Below are 12671 nucleotides of genomic sequence, written 5' to 3' on the forward strand. Positions count from 1 at the left end.
TCAGTTCTGAGCGAATATGAGAATCTCGGGAAATATATTAGTGAGTTTTTGCAAGGAACTCAAAAGTTCTCGTCTTATTTCCTCTCAGTTCAAATAAGTATATAGATACTGATGATATATAATGCATAAAAGTGTAGATATCTAAACCAAATATGTATATCTCTGCTTAATTTTTATTTGTATTAGAATATTATACGTATTAATTGAATAAAATCTATTTAAAGAATGAATAAAAAAATCATATTATATTAGAATACCATGCCATTATTTGGTTATAATAATTTAATTATAACAATATAAAAAAAAACGAGTTTTATTAAAAATTATCTTAATATAAATTGAAATATAATATATAATTTTAACAAAAAACATATCATCATTATATCGAAGTAGAGTGGCTAAAATACTGATAGCATTTCTCTTTATAGAAATTTGGAATGCTGGTAATATCGGATGCCACACGTGTTGACAAATCCCGGAGACTGTAGCCTTTATTTTGAAGCTCTATTTTCAAAACTATTTATCCATCACGATGCGACCTATAAAATGAATACCTCAGCGAAAGTCTGAATTTTGTCTTAAAAATATTAAAGCAAATTATGCCAATATTTTAAACAATTCACCTCGATGTCGGAGCTTTGAAAACGATAAATATTGTGTAACATATTTAAAATGATTATATTTACGTTTAAATAAACCCTCAACCAAAAGAATCAATAAAATCTAATCCCGATCCCACGATATACTGACGCTATAAAACTAACACTAGCTGAAGCTATTAATCATTTATAATAGCATTTTCCACACTTACGTATTACAAATAATAAACAAAATCTTTAAACAAAAGTTACTTTGAATATTTAAACATAGTATTATAGTTTTGTAAGGGTGAATTTGTGTACGAACATTCGTGAGTAGTAAGTGAACACGAGGACATCGTTAACTACGCGAATTATTTTATTAAATTGGACAATCCGGGAGAGTTTGTGAATCAACTTTTTCTAATCTCACGTTACGTTTCATGTCAACGTGCAACCAAGAGCTTCTCTCTTGGCATCCCGGGAACTCACCTGTCATGTCACAAAACGACACAAGGAACCAATTTTATTTCTACGTTAATATTTTGTGTTAGCTTAAGAGATTTTCAAATGCAATGAAATGACAGCACAATTAATTCTTTTACGCTCTTCATTCACTGACATTATAATTTTGATACTGACTTCGGTGGATGATAAATTTGAGGTTTACGATATAGAACTACTGAACGATCTCCTCTGGTTTTTTCTATAATTCTCAAGGAATGGATTGCTCAACGGTATAAAATCTGCTTAGCGAGCAGTTTTAAGAGAAAAATAGAAACTATAATATGTAGTATACTACTACATTTATAAAAGTATTGCTGTGTGTTTCTTAAGTTTAAGAGTTCTATTTTTTAGCGTGATAACTTATACTTTGGGGATATAATCATTTATAACTAATATATTCAATAGAGTTGACAGCAATAGAACAAAGTGTTATAAGAAATTTTAACGCGATTTTATTAATCATTCAAATGTTTAAAACTTGACTCTTAGTGAACTTACAAGAATAAGAATTTACTCTATTCTATGTCGTACGATATTGATTTTTGTAATAAGTTCTAAAGAAGATTTTCTTAGGAACACTAATATTAGCTCAGGCATTACCTATTAAAAATATTCAAAATAAATATATTATTTTTTTTCAACGTGTTTTAATTCTCGACTTAACCTTTTGGACTTTATTTATCCTCATAAAATACAACCAGTATATGATCAAGCTCTCTGTTCGTCGGTTTTAGTATTCAGTCGCATTCCGTCACCTTTTTCAAGTCATCGGTCCACGTTACTTAAGCTGCGTTTGCTTTGAATTTGTGTTTTGCTTTGAAAACTTTGTCTTTGCGGTATAGACAACGCACAGACTTTACGTGGATTGTCGGAAACTTTCTACTAGAAAATAAATTATTTAATCCACACTATTTTAAAAGCTGTTCCTAACAAGTGCGAACTCTTGTCTACGTAGGAATTTTAACAAACTATTTCAAGAGTTTTCCCTTTACGTTTGTCGATATAGCCGGGTTTTTGATTTACCTGAAGGATATTTCTTACATAATCTTTTTTTCTTTATCACGCAAAGGAACTGTGTAAAAAATATTGAACAAGACATTTTTTTATGATGTCGGTAGGCAGACGAGCAAATAGGTCACCTGATGGTAAGTGGTCACTACCGCCCGTAGACAATGGCGCTGTAAGAAATATTAAATAGCATATTATACAAACCCCTACTACCTAGTAAATATTTATATACTTAATATTTTTAAGTGATGACAACGCCTTGTAATATTGCCAATTTAAATTAATGTCAATATAAACAATTTTAGGAATAAAAAAGTTGCCTATATCCTTGGAGGTCAAGCTTGCTTTACATCAAATTTCATCGAATTCCAGTCCTGTGGATTTGCCGTGAAAGAGAGTCTCTTGGTTAAATTTAACACAATTTATTTATTAAATTGGTGTAATGACATTTTCGTTAAGTTGAAACCGAGCGCATTTATGAAACACCATTTTCCTTTTGAAGAAATCAGAGGCTAGATCAAACACGCAGTACTTATCTGCGTCTAAGATTTATCATGAAATCCCAGCTTACGACACGGTAGTTTAAAAGACCGCAAAGATCCTTTTTAAGTTTTACTTAAGCGTATATCTGGTAGTAGGGTTACATCCAACGTTGCGAGAATGTTTAAAGATATTTCAGGTGAAATTTTTAAAAATTCAAAAGTTTTGTGTAATAAAAATAAAAGATTTTTTTCCGCTAGCGGTGATTTTATTTGAAGGAAAAATATAAACCCGTAGTTAGTAAAAACATTTATCAAGCTGTTTACGATTTTAACAGTGACACGTGCAACCTTTTTTATATGCATATAGGTAAATATTTTTAAATTGGCTATACCAATACCAATTATTATATTGCCTTCAGCTTTTATTTATTTCTATAAAAAAATAAATGAATATGTGAATCTACCTTTATTAATGCAAAAATAATGGGAGTTCAAACAGTTATCGACTCTGGTACAGCTTAAGAACAACAAAGTTCTGGGCATAGATGGGATTATAACAGAATTGCTTTATGTCACCGGTGCAGCAGGATTTGAATAGGAATATGTTTCAGTGTTTCAGTCAATACGACTTAACCGGCATGTCATACGGTGCCAAAACGTGGAAACTTACTGCGGGACTAGTACATAAATTCATAGTGACGCAGCGATCCACGAAGCCGGCTTTACCTGGTTTCTTTAAAGCTTAAAATCAGAAATGTTTATCTGAAGAAGAACCGAAGTTACTGATGTAGCTTGCTTGATTAGCATACTGAAGTTGCAGTGGAACGGTCACGTATGTCGAAGGAGCGATGCCCGTAGGAGCAGACGTCCTAGTGGAGCCAGTCAAGTGGACCTAAAGAAGCAATCAGCTGTGGATTATGATCGGCTGATGATGATGTTAATGAAATAAAAAACTGAGATACTAAATATTAACGAATCACTAATTGACACATACCTTTGTTGTTTACGTACAGCTTGTTTATAACAATGGGACATACGTCCAAAAATACATGTAAATAGTCAAATCGATATTCACAATACCACTATGGTTTCAAATTTCCGTTTATTTACGTAAAACGAAACGTAATTGAATATTCATAGATATTTGTTTTACTATTAACACCCACTGATTCTATGGTACATCTACAACACAATCTGAAAATGCAGAGGGTAATTTTTATTTTATCGTGTTTTAAAAATAACTCATTAACGTGTCCGGTTTTATGAGATTATGTTAAATTTTTAAAGATCGCCAACACTACTCTGTGAGAATACGAAAGCATAAAAATAAGTAGAATACTGATAAACAGTATTAATGTGCTGTTCTTTGTTATTTAAAAGTTGATTTTCGAAACAAAGGAACGTTGGAGCAAGGGGATTAAATTTTACGTACCATTATGTTTATTAATTCACTATGTAAGTGTAAATTCAGTCATACATGTGAATAATTAAATTGGACCGGATAATTAAAGTAAAATGAATATTCTTCATAACTGTGGTGACTGATCAAGATTCAAATCAATCAATCCCTTGGTTTCATGTTTACATAACTGGCTACAAAAGTGAGTTTTTATACTATAATGTATTGTCACTACGTCATAAATATTTTAATTTATAATATTATTGAACGCGTGAACCCACACCATAATTGTATATATAGATATTGACAGATTTAAACGTGACGGCTCATAACACATAATATAATTGTGACGGTTAGAGGGTTATTATTAAAGCCAGTATTGATAAAATATTTATTGAATACAAAATTTATATTAACAAGTTGTTTTGAGCGTTTTAGTTGTGTGATACGATGTAGTTTGCAAATTATGCTTGATTGGATAATAATTATGTTCGACATAATTGTCTCTCAATGTTTTAATTGGCTCTGAATTTTGATTTAATATTTCGAAGACACAGTTCCTGGTATTTTTTGTTTGGATCCTGAATTTTTGAATATACTTTGGAGTTAAATTATATTGGTTATTAAAATAAATATTGTGGTTCCCACTTTCACTTACATTTTCACACTTTCTCACTTCTACTGACTAACGAAGGTCGTTTATTTTTTCAAGCATATAATAAATTCAAAAGTTTTTCATAAATCTATAATCGCAGGTGTTTCACAATGTTCATAAGACTTCATAATTCTTTGAATCATAAAGATCGAAAAATATACTGTTATATAAGGTTATTAAATTTTAATTAATCTATTCGAAAAACTGTTAAACGAAAACGTAAACAATTATAGCATTATTAAAATTTTGAATTTTATTTGTACTTGCGGAAATATCGAAGCGCACTCACTCAAGCGATTGATATAGACTATTCATGTTTTTTTATAGCGCTCAATATATAGACTTTGGTAAAAGTTAAACCATCAAACATGTCTCAAACAATTAAAAACTTCTACAAGCGAACAACAGTTAATACATACATAAATACCAAAGGGACAAAACTTCGTACCTCATAATAGATATAAAGCGAAAATCTAATATTGATATTGGAACTGAACGTCAGCAGTGGGAATGCGTTGATTTAAGTGACGTTGATGGATGAGTGTGATCCATCACTCGTTTTGAATTTGCTAAACATCGGTTCTTAAACAACTACATACGCGTAAATGCCATTCTTTTTTCTCTCAATGCGGATGGTTAAACTACAGTTCAAAATTACAACATGTTATAAATGTTGTTCGAGCTGAAAATTAAGATACGTGATATAAGTGAAATGTAAATTTACTATCGGTTTAAAATATATGTTCTACCGAAGACGAAGAACCGACAAGAAATCAGTGTCCAGTTGTAAAACCGACTTCCACTTTATGCCTTTTTTAATGGTTTTTTTAATACCTTATAAACTTTAGTACAAATTATTAAATTGGTATTTTTTTTATAATTAATCCGGATACCATGTACCCCAGTTAACAGTTTATCGAAAACTTATAGGAATTTATTTCCGAAGAGCTCTTTTAAAATAAAAAAATGTACGGTTAGAAAAATTTTAATAATCAACTCCGACTCAATATTTCATTAATGAACATGAAACTCTTAAGCATTTGAGCATTTATATTCACGCATCCTCCTCGAACTTGAAAATCTTGCTCACCGCAGTGAAACTCTGAGACCACACAATCAATGTCGAGCCCTAAGCTAAGCGAATGTGAAGTTTTCGTCAAATGATGTACCGTGTAGTAGGAAGACTAGATTAATATTATTTCACATGGTTACGTTCCTAAGGCGAATTGTTTAATATATTTAAATTAAATTATTGAACACATAAACAAGTGATAAATAATTAATAATTAAGGTGACAAAGATATTCAGGACATTATTATAATTTTAATACATACGCTCATTTTAAATATATATGTATTTAAGGTACGTAAATTACATAATATAAGATAATTAATTTTAATATTTTTACAGGAAGCGCTGCGCGGGCGACGTTGTGCATCTCTTCGATCGGCTGCTACGCCGCTACGCGCAGACGATTCAGGGCGTAGCACACCATCTGCGCCGCACCGCACCTCCTCCTCTCCAGCTGACACCCCCGCACCAAAGAAATCTAACTGGGAGGTTATCGAACATTTTTCCTCCAATCGGACTAAGAAAAGTCCTACTTCAGTAAGTATTATATAAATTTATATTAATAGACAGATATAAATTCAAATCTTGTGGTATCAATCTTTACTTGGTGGCAGAGCTTTGTGGCTGTATGGGTAGGTACCACCTACTCATTATAAATTCTAGCGCCATGCAGCAATAATTAATTATTACTGTTACGTTCCGTTTTACAAGGGACACATTACATTCTAGTTCCCAAGGTTCGTGGTGCATTGGCAATGTAAGGAACGGTTCAAATTTCGGTGTTAATGTAGATGGTAGTGATGACCACTTACCATCAGATGGCCCCTTTTCCCGTTTGCCAATGAAATTACACAAATATTATCGATATTTTTTTTCCATTCTATGTTATAAGATTATAATGGAATTATTATAAAACTCTAGTTATTTATTTTGTAGCTTTGAATAAACAAAGAAAATTTACTGCCATTTGATGGGAAGTGCTTAACACTGCCCATGACATAGACATGACACCAACAATGTGTCATGACATCGATACCATCGCGCACTAAGATATTTGGTAGCTCTTTCCTTTGTCGCGCCGCCAAAAAATTGAACTCTCTACTAGCACACATGTTCCCCTCCTCTTATAACCTGCGGGCCGGCATGGCGAGAACGACTATTGCAGTTCATTCTCGCTGATGTATTGGCCGTCTTCGCGTTTGAACTCCATTACTACTTACCACCAGGTGGAGTGGAGTCGTATTGCATAAAAAAAATACTAAACTTTTCTCCTTATAATATTAGCCTAACAAAATTTCGAAAACGATTGAAATTTACATGATAATCTTTTTCTTTGTTATTCAAAGTTTATATTTTGTTATTATACAAGCCTTCATGTGAGCTCGCATGCAATCACATGAGATAATATTTTCTTATACTTCAGCCCATTCCAGAGTTTGGGGAAGAATAAACGTGATATTTTGAAGAATTGATGAAACGTAGTTACGTGCGCCTGAATATTTTAACATACGATACGCTCATAATATTCTCACGATCATCGAAACGTACGGTGTGTGCGCAATGTGACGTTATATTTAGATAATGGAATTGTATATTATCGTATATCTTATTAACAAAATAGATGCTTAGGCTTATGTATGTTACACATTCACGAAAAAACGACGCAATGTTCAAAGCGTCAATAGCGCAATGGCTTACGGGCCGCCTAGTGATGTAAAAAGTCGCAGGATCGATCCTGAGACCTTGGACTATTGTCGTCCCCACTCCTAGCACGTGATCAATTGATCTGCTTAAAAAGAGGGGTAAAGAGGAATATTGGTAAATCCTTAAATAATTTGTGGCTATTGTATATTTGTACTATTCTTTTTTTAGGAAAAAAAACAAATGCACTCTAATATTTTTCAGCAGTCATATCGTGAAAACAGATAAAGTAGATTAATATTATAGCAAATGACAGCTGCAATTAAGTTTATAACTATCAATACTATTATTAAATACATTACTTACAATATCAGATTCCACAACAACTGTTGATTAATTTGGTTGGTTATTACCTACTATTAAAATTAAATATACATCTCGCTTGTGTTGTAAAATTATAAGGCAGCTATAAAATATTACTTTAAGATGAGTGCAAGATAGCTTATGAATATGATAAAAAATATCCATAGATTGTTAACATAAAGAAATCTAAAAAAAAAATCGTTCAATACACTAAAGTGTACCAAAATAAATTTTGAAAGTTTTGTATTAAGACATTATCTTTTGGTATGAAACTTTATAAATATTATTTTATTATCCACAAAAAGCATTAAAGGCAAGGAAAATGACGTATTAAGAATACGAACCCCTTATTAATGTCAGGTCATATTGGTCTTACAAACTTTCAGCAACTTGAATACTAAACTCGAAACAACGCTTCGTACATAGCTGAACCTCTCCGTTGATATGTTTCACGTGACCAATTCAGATACTGGTATGATTGACGAGGGTGAGCTTGTCATTGTCTAAACATGAAACACAACAGAATCAACATTGTTGAAATTGAAGGAACAAGGAATTCACGTGTCACTTTAAAACTGAAAGCGTACAATTATTCGACGAATTCCTAGCAATTAATGTGTTTAATTGTATTATTAATATTTAATGGTTCTCTTTGTATTTTTTAATGACCTATTAACAGATAAATCATAAAGAATAAAAAAACCGTTTTTAGCTAAATTAATTATGAAGTAATTTTCCTCTTCGTCCGACTCATTAATGAGATTATGCTTAACAGTCTCCAAAAGCTAAGAAAACCTAATTCTTGTGTTAACGGATTGGTTGTGGATGTCCTTTTAAATTATAACAAATACTAGTGGAACCGTTTAGCATATAGAATTTTATTTAGTAAAAAGATTTTAATATCAGTCACAAAAAAAAAACAAAAAAAAATATTACATTCACTTGTATTAGTTGCAATAAAATTTGAATACTAAAATGCAGTATTTTTGATACATACCTTTTTTGTTTAATATAGTTTCTACAAAGGTTATATCGAGTAAAATCAAATACAATATTTTAAAATTACAATATAATCATTATGAATATTTATAGTCCAATAAAGTGGCGTTAAAACCGTAATGTAGAGAATATTCTTATATAATAAAAAAGGAATAAGGAATGTTTTGATAATTACGAGAGCTTAACTTAATAAATGACTGCACCTTAAAGCCAACGACACCGACGAGGAGGCAACAAGATGGTTATATTGGTTAACGCACCACTAATTAACGTCAGTAGCAGACGGTGCAAAGGGTTTAGATTCGTATCTACACTGGAGTCTAAACAAATTTAATTGAATCAAAAGTCAGTCTCCTTCATCGTCGTTTGAAGTAAATGAGATTATTTTTATGGGTCACGCAAAATATACATTGAAATACCCTGACGGAACACAATGAAATAAAAAAAAAACATCTATCAAAACATTTCGTATTTTCTTATTCTTTGATAAAAATAACAGCTTTTGTTTATCAATTCGAAGTAGTATGAAAATATTGGTTATACAAAAGTGTTTTACAATAGGAAGAAATGCAAAAATCAAACGATTTCTTGACATATTTATTGTGCTTAGCAACCAAGCGTGACCACGTAATAATTTGAAGCGTATCATTGTTTGCGAGGCCCTAGGCCAGTGGTCTTCAAACAGGACGTTACTATTCAGACTAGAGCAAGTTAAGTAACGTTAACTTGTCCGGATTGTTTATCTAAGTTTGCTAAATATTATATATTTGTTGTTGTTTTGAATAAACAACTAACTTACTTGATATCTTAAGTATTAACCAGTGACTAAATTTATTTTGTAAATAAATGGTCACTACGGGTTTGTTATAAATTAACTATTTTGTTCTATTATTTCAGTTTACAGTTACCTTATTGAGATAGAGAGGTAATATTATATACATATTATAGCTTATCATTTCAAAAGATACATTGGTGATATATTCTATAGAATATTATACTTATGTTGTAAAATTAACCGACGATGATAGTACCAATGCTAGAATTTGTTAATCCCAGATGACAAAAATTGTCTTGATTTTTGAAAATCAATACACGTCCTTTTTAAAATATAAAAAATGCAATAAAATAACATATACTAGTTAGGGCAAATTTTAGATTACGTTTAAAATGCATCACCGATCGTGAAGTTGGGTCGCGGAGACGTGTCGCATCTCATTACCTGTTTGGAATTGAAATGAACTTTCCTGCTAGCATTCTAAATTAGATACAAATCAAGAATCGGGAAAACTAGTAACTTAGTTGATATAAAATAACCATTGCTTGTGTTCGATATGTATTACGGTTCATCTCTTGTTTGGTTTGTTTTGAGTGAGTAATACTGCAAGAATATCGGGTTTGACCGACGTTAAACAAACAAGTTATCTTGGTCGATTCTTGCAACAGCCACTTGTTGGGATGAGAGGGCTTTATAATACAAGTGTAAATATTTTATTCTTGGTAACTGAATTCATGATACATTTTATAGGCATTGGACCCTCTTATATATGTTGATAACTGGGAATCTCGCTCTTCCTTATTATATTTCTATATAATATCCGGTTATTACAAAAACATCGACACACAGATCGTATTATCGAACACGTATAAAGGCGCACACATATGTGTGAAGGTGGGTGCTCCTGTATATATGCAGTGCAGTGTCCAATTTAACTCATAAAGTCATTGTTATTTTAGGAGCACCGGAGTGTTAGTTGATAATTGTGGGAAGTTTTTATTTACATAACATTAACAACGTTGCCGCGAAACTATTTCTACGATTTACTACATACTATATATAATTTTTCATGTGATAGCTACATTAAATATAATAGTCTTATTTATAGTTTTATAGAGGTAGTTATATTGCTTAGTACACTATCGCGTTACAGTGATGTTCAAATTTCTAGGCAAAAATGCACAAATTTTCTTCACTTATCGAGTACTAGTTGTTGCCCGCAGCTTTGCTCGCGTTTTAGGGATTGGTTGTCACGTATTAGGCAAAAAAGTAGCCTATATCTTTCCTTGAAGTCCAAGTTTGCTTCATACCAAATTTCATCAAATTCGTTTCATTGATTTGGCAGTGAAAGAGCGACAGACAGACAGACAGACAGACAGAGTTACTTTCACATTTATTATATTAGTAAGTATAGATTAGTATAGATAGTATAGATTTATTGAGATCTATGTGACTTCAGAAGTTCCAGAAACATTATTCTGATAGTTCTCAGAATAGTAGATAATAATTCGGAAATTATCTATAATTATTCAAAGATATGCATGAGATGAGAAACGAATTGTTTTTAACAAATCAACTTACAAACAAATAAACGATTTACAACAGTCAAAAATTAATATTATTTTATTTATTGTTCATTTGCATCGTGCATTGTACATGTTACATGTTAGGTGTTAAATGAGTGTTAATGATAAATTATTCTATTTCAGTTAAAACACGTAACACTGCGATAGTTTCGTGTAATTCGGACAAAACATTTCACGGAACCGTAGCTCTACACAAAGAGCGCAAACTTTAATTGAACATTGAAACTGTGGGTCACATACAGGCGGATGCGATTACGAGGATAAAATTACATTTCTCATTTCAACGGCAATTCTTTGATGAAATGTGTTGTCCCTTTGTATGTAATATTATTGATAATAAAAATATAGCACACGCTTTCAAATTTCGGACATTTTTCATTTATGACACTTCATGTTTCGGTTTTTTATTGAACCGGTACCTTTTAATTAATCTAATCATCATATAATACATTATCATTACAATATCAATGTACAAAGTAAGCCACAAAGGTCATAAGTCACTTAGCATTTAACTTACCACGTGGAATGTGGTATTCTGTGATCATACTAATTTTAGATGTCATACTTATTCCCTTTCGTTTCGATTAAAATAACTGAATTTCAATTTTTATTACTTATGAGCTCAATGTAAAGCTTCTTTTTTAATGCAATATCTTTGAGTTTTTATATGTTTAGATACTTTCAAAGGCTAATAGTAGCCATGAGTTGGATGATAAGCAGACGCACACTAGTAAAGTGTTGTGACGTTTGGCGGGTATCAAGCGTAGCTGTCACGCACTCACAGATAATAAAATCTTTTTTGGTACTTTTATAGTGCGATATCTCTATTTTGTTAAATAAATTATAATCTAAGTGCAATGCATCTCTGGAAATCAACGTGTTAAAATCTAAAAAACATAATATGGTAAATATTACAACAACATTGGACCAACGTTGGTTTACTTTTTAAAAGTTAATTATCTTTATGTAACGTTAATTATTCTTTTGAGGCATAAACTCGTATATACTAAAAATGTGAACTCGAGTTAGTATATGTGTTTGTTTGTGACTCTTCAAAGTCTTAACTACTCAACCCATCGATATAGCAAACATATCCATAATAAATATAAATTGGCAGAGACTACTTTATAATTTTATTGAAGTAACAAAACCTTCCACACTGATCAGATCAGTGCTGATAGATTAATTAGTAGAATTAGATGAGGATTACGCGGGAAGGTTGATGAACTTTACACGATAATTCAAGTATTCAAAGATAGTAATCTAAGCACACATTATATAATGCAGTTAATGAAACATAGCGGATCAAAATATAATACCTTTCGAGCTGTGATAAGCAATGCTCGGTGAGGAAACATTAGGGTCAAGGGCGAAGGGTGCGTTAATAGCTATAATGTTTATAATGGAAGACTTCGGCTAAAATTAACAGACATTTTCCGTATTCAAAAATACCGTTATGTTTATTTAATAGCGAGACAGAATCTCTAAATGTGAAACGTATTTTGTATTCTAATTGAAAGTTAAAATGAATCATCATTAATGCATTACCGCCTGTGATCTTTATCAGAATCAGTGAACAGTCGAGGAAGCAGTTGGAAGATCTGGCG

At 31.5% G+C, this 12671-nt stretch overlaps 1 protein-coding gene across 1 annotated transcript in view; it reads left to right on the top strand.

Moving 5' to 3' along the window:
- The window catches only part of LOC125076053 (adenylate cyclase type 6), a 186571-nt gene that overhangs the window by 77476 nt on the left and 96424 nt on the right, over positions 1–12671 (top strand). Inside the window, exon 3 of the mRNA XM_047687992.1 lies at positions 6040–6237. Coding sequence (XP_047543948.1) covers positions 6040–6237 — 198 coding nt within the window. The remainder of the gene's footprint in view (positions 1–6039; positions 6238–12671) is intronic.

Source organism: Vanessa atalanta, chromosome Z (genome assembly GCF_905147765.1).
Source record: "Vanessa atalanta chromosome Z, ilVanAtal1.2, whole genome shotgun sequence".
Lineage (NCBI taxonomy): Eukaryota > Metazoa > Arthropoda > Insecta > Lepidoptera > Nymphalidae > Vanessa > Vanessa atalanta.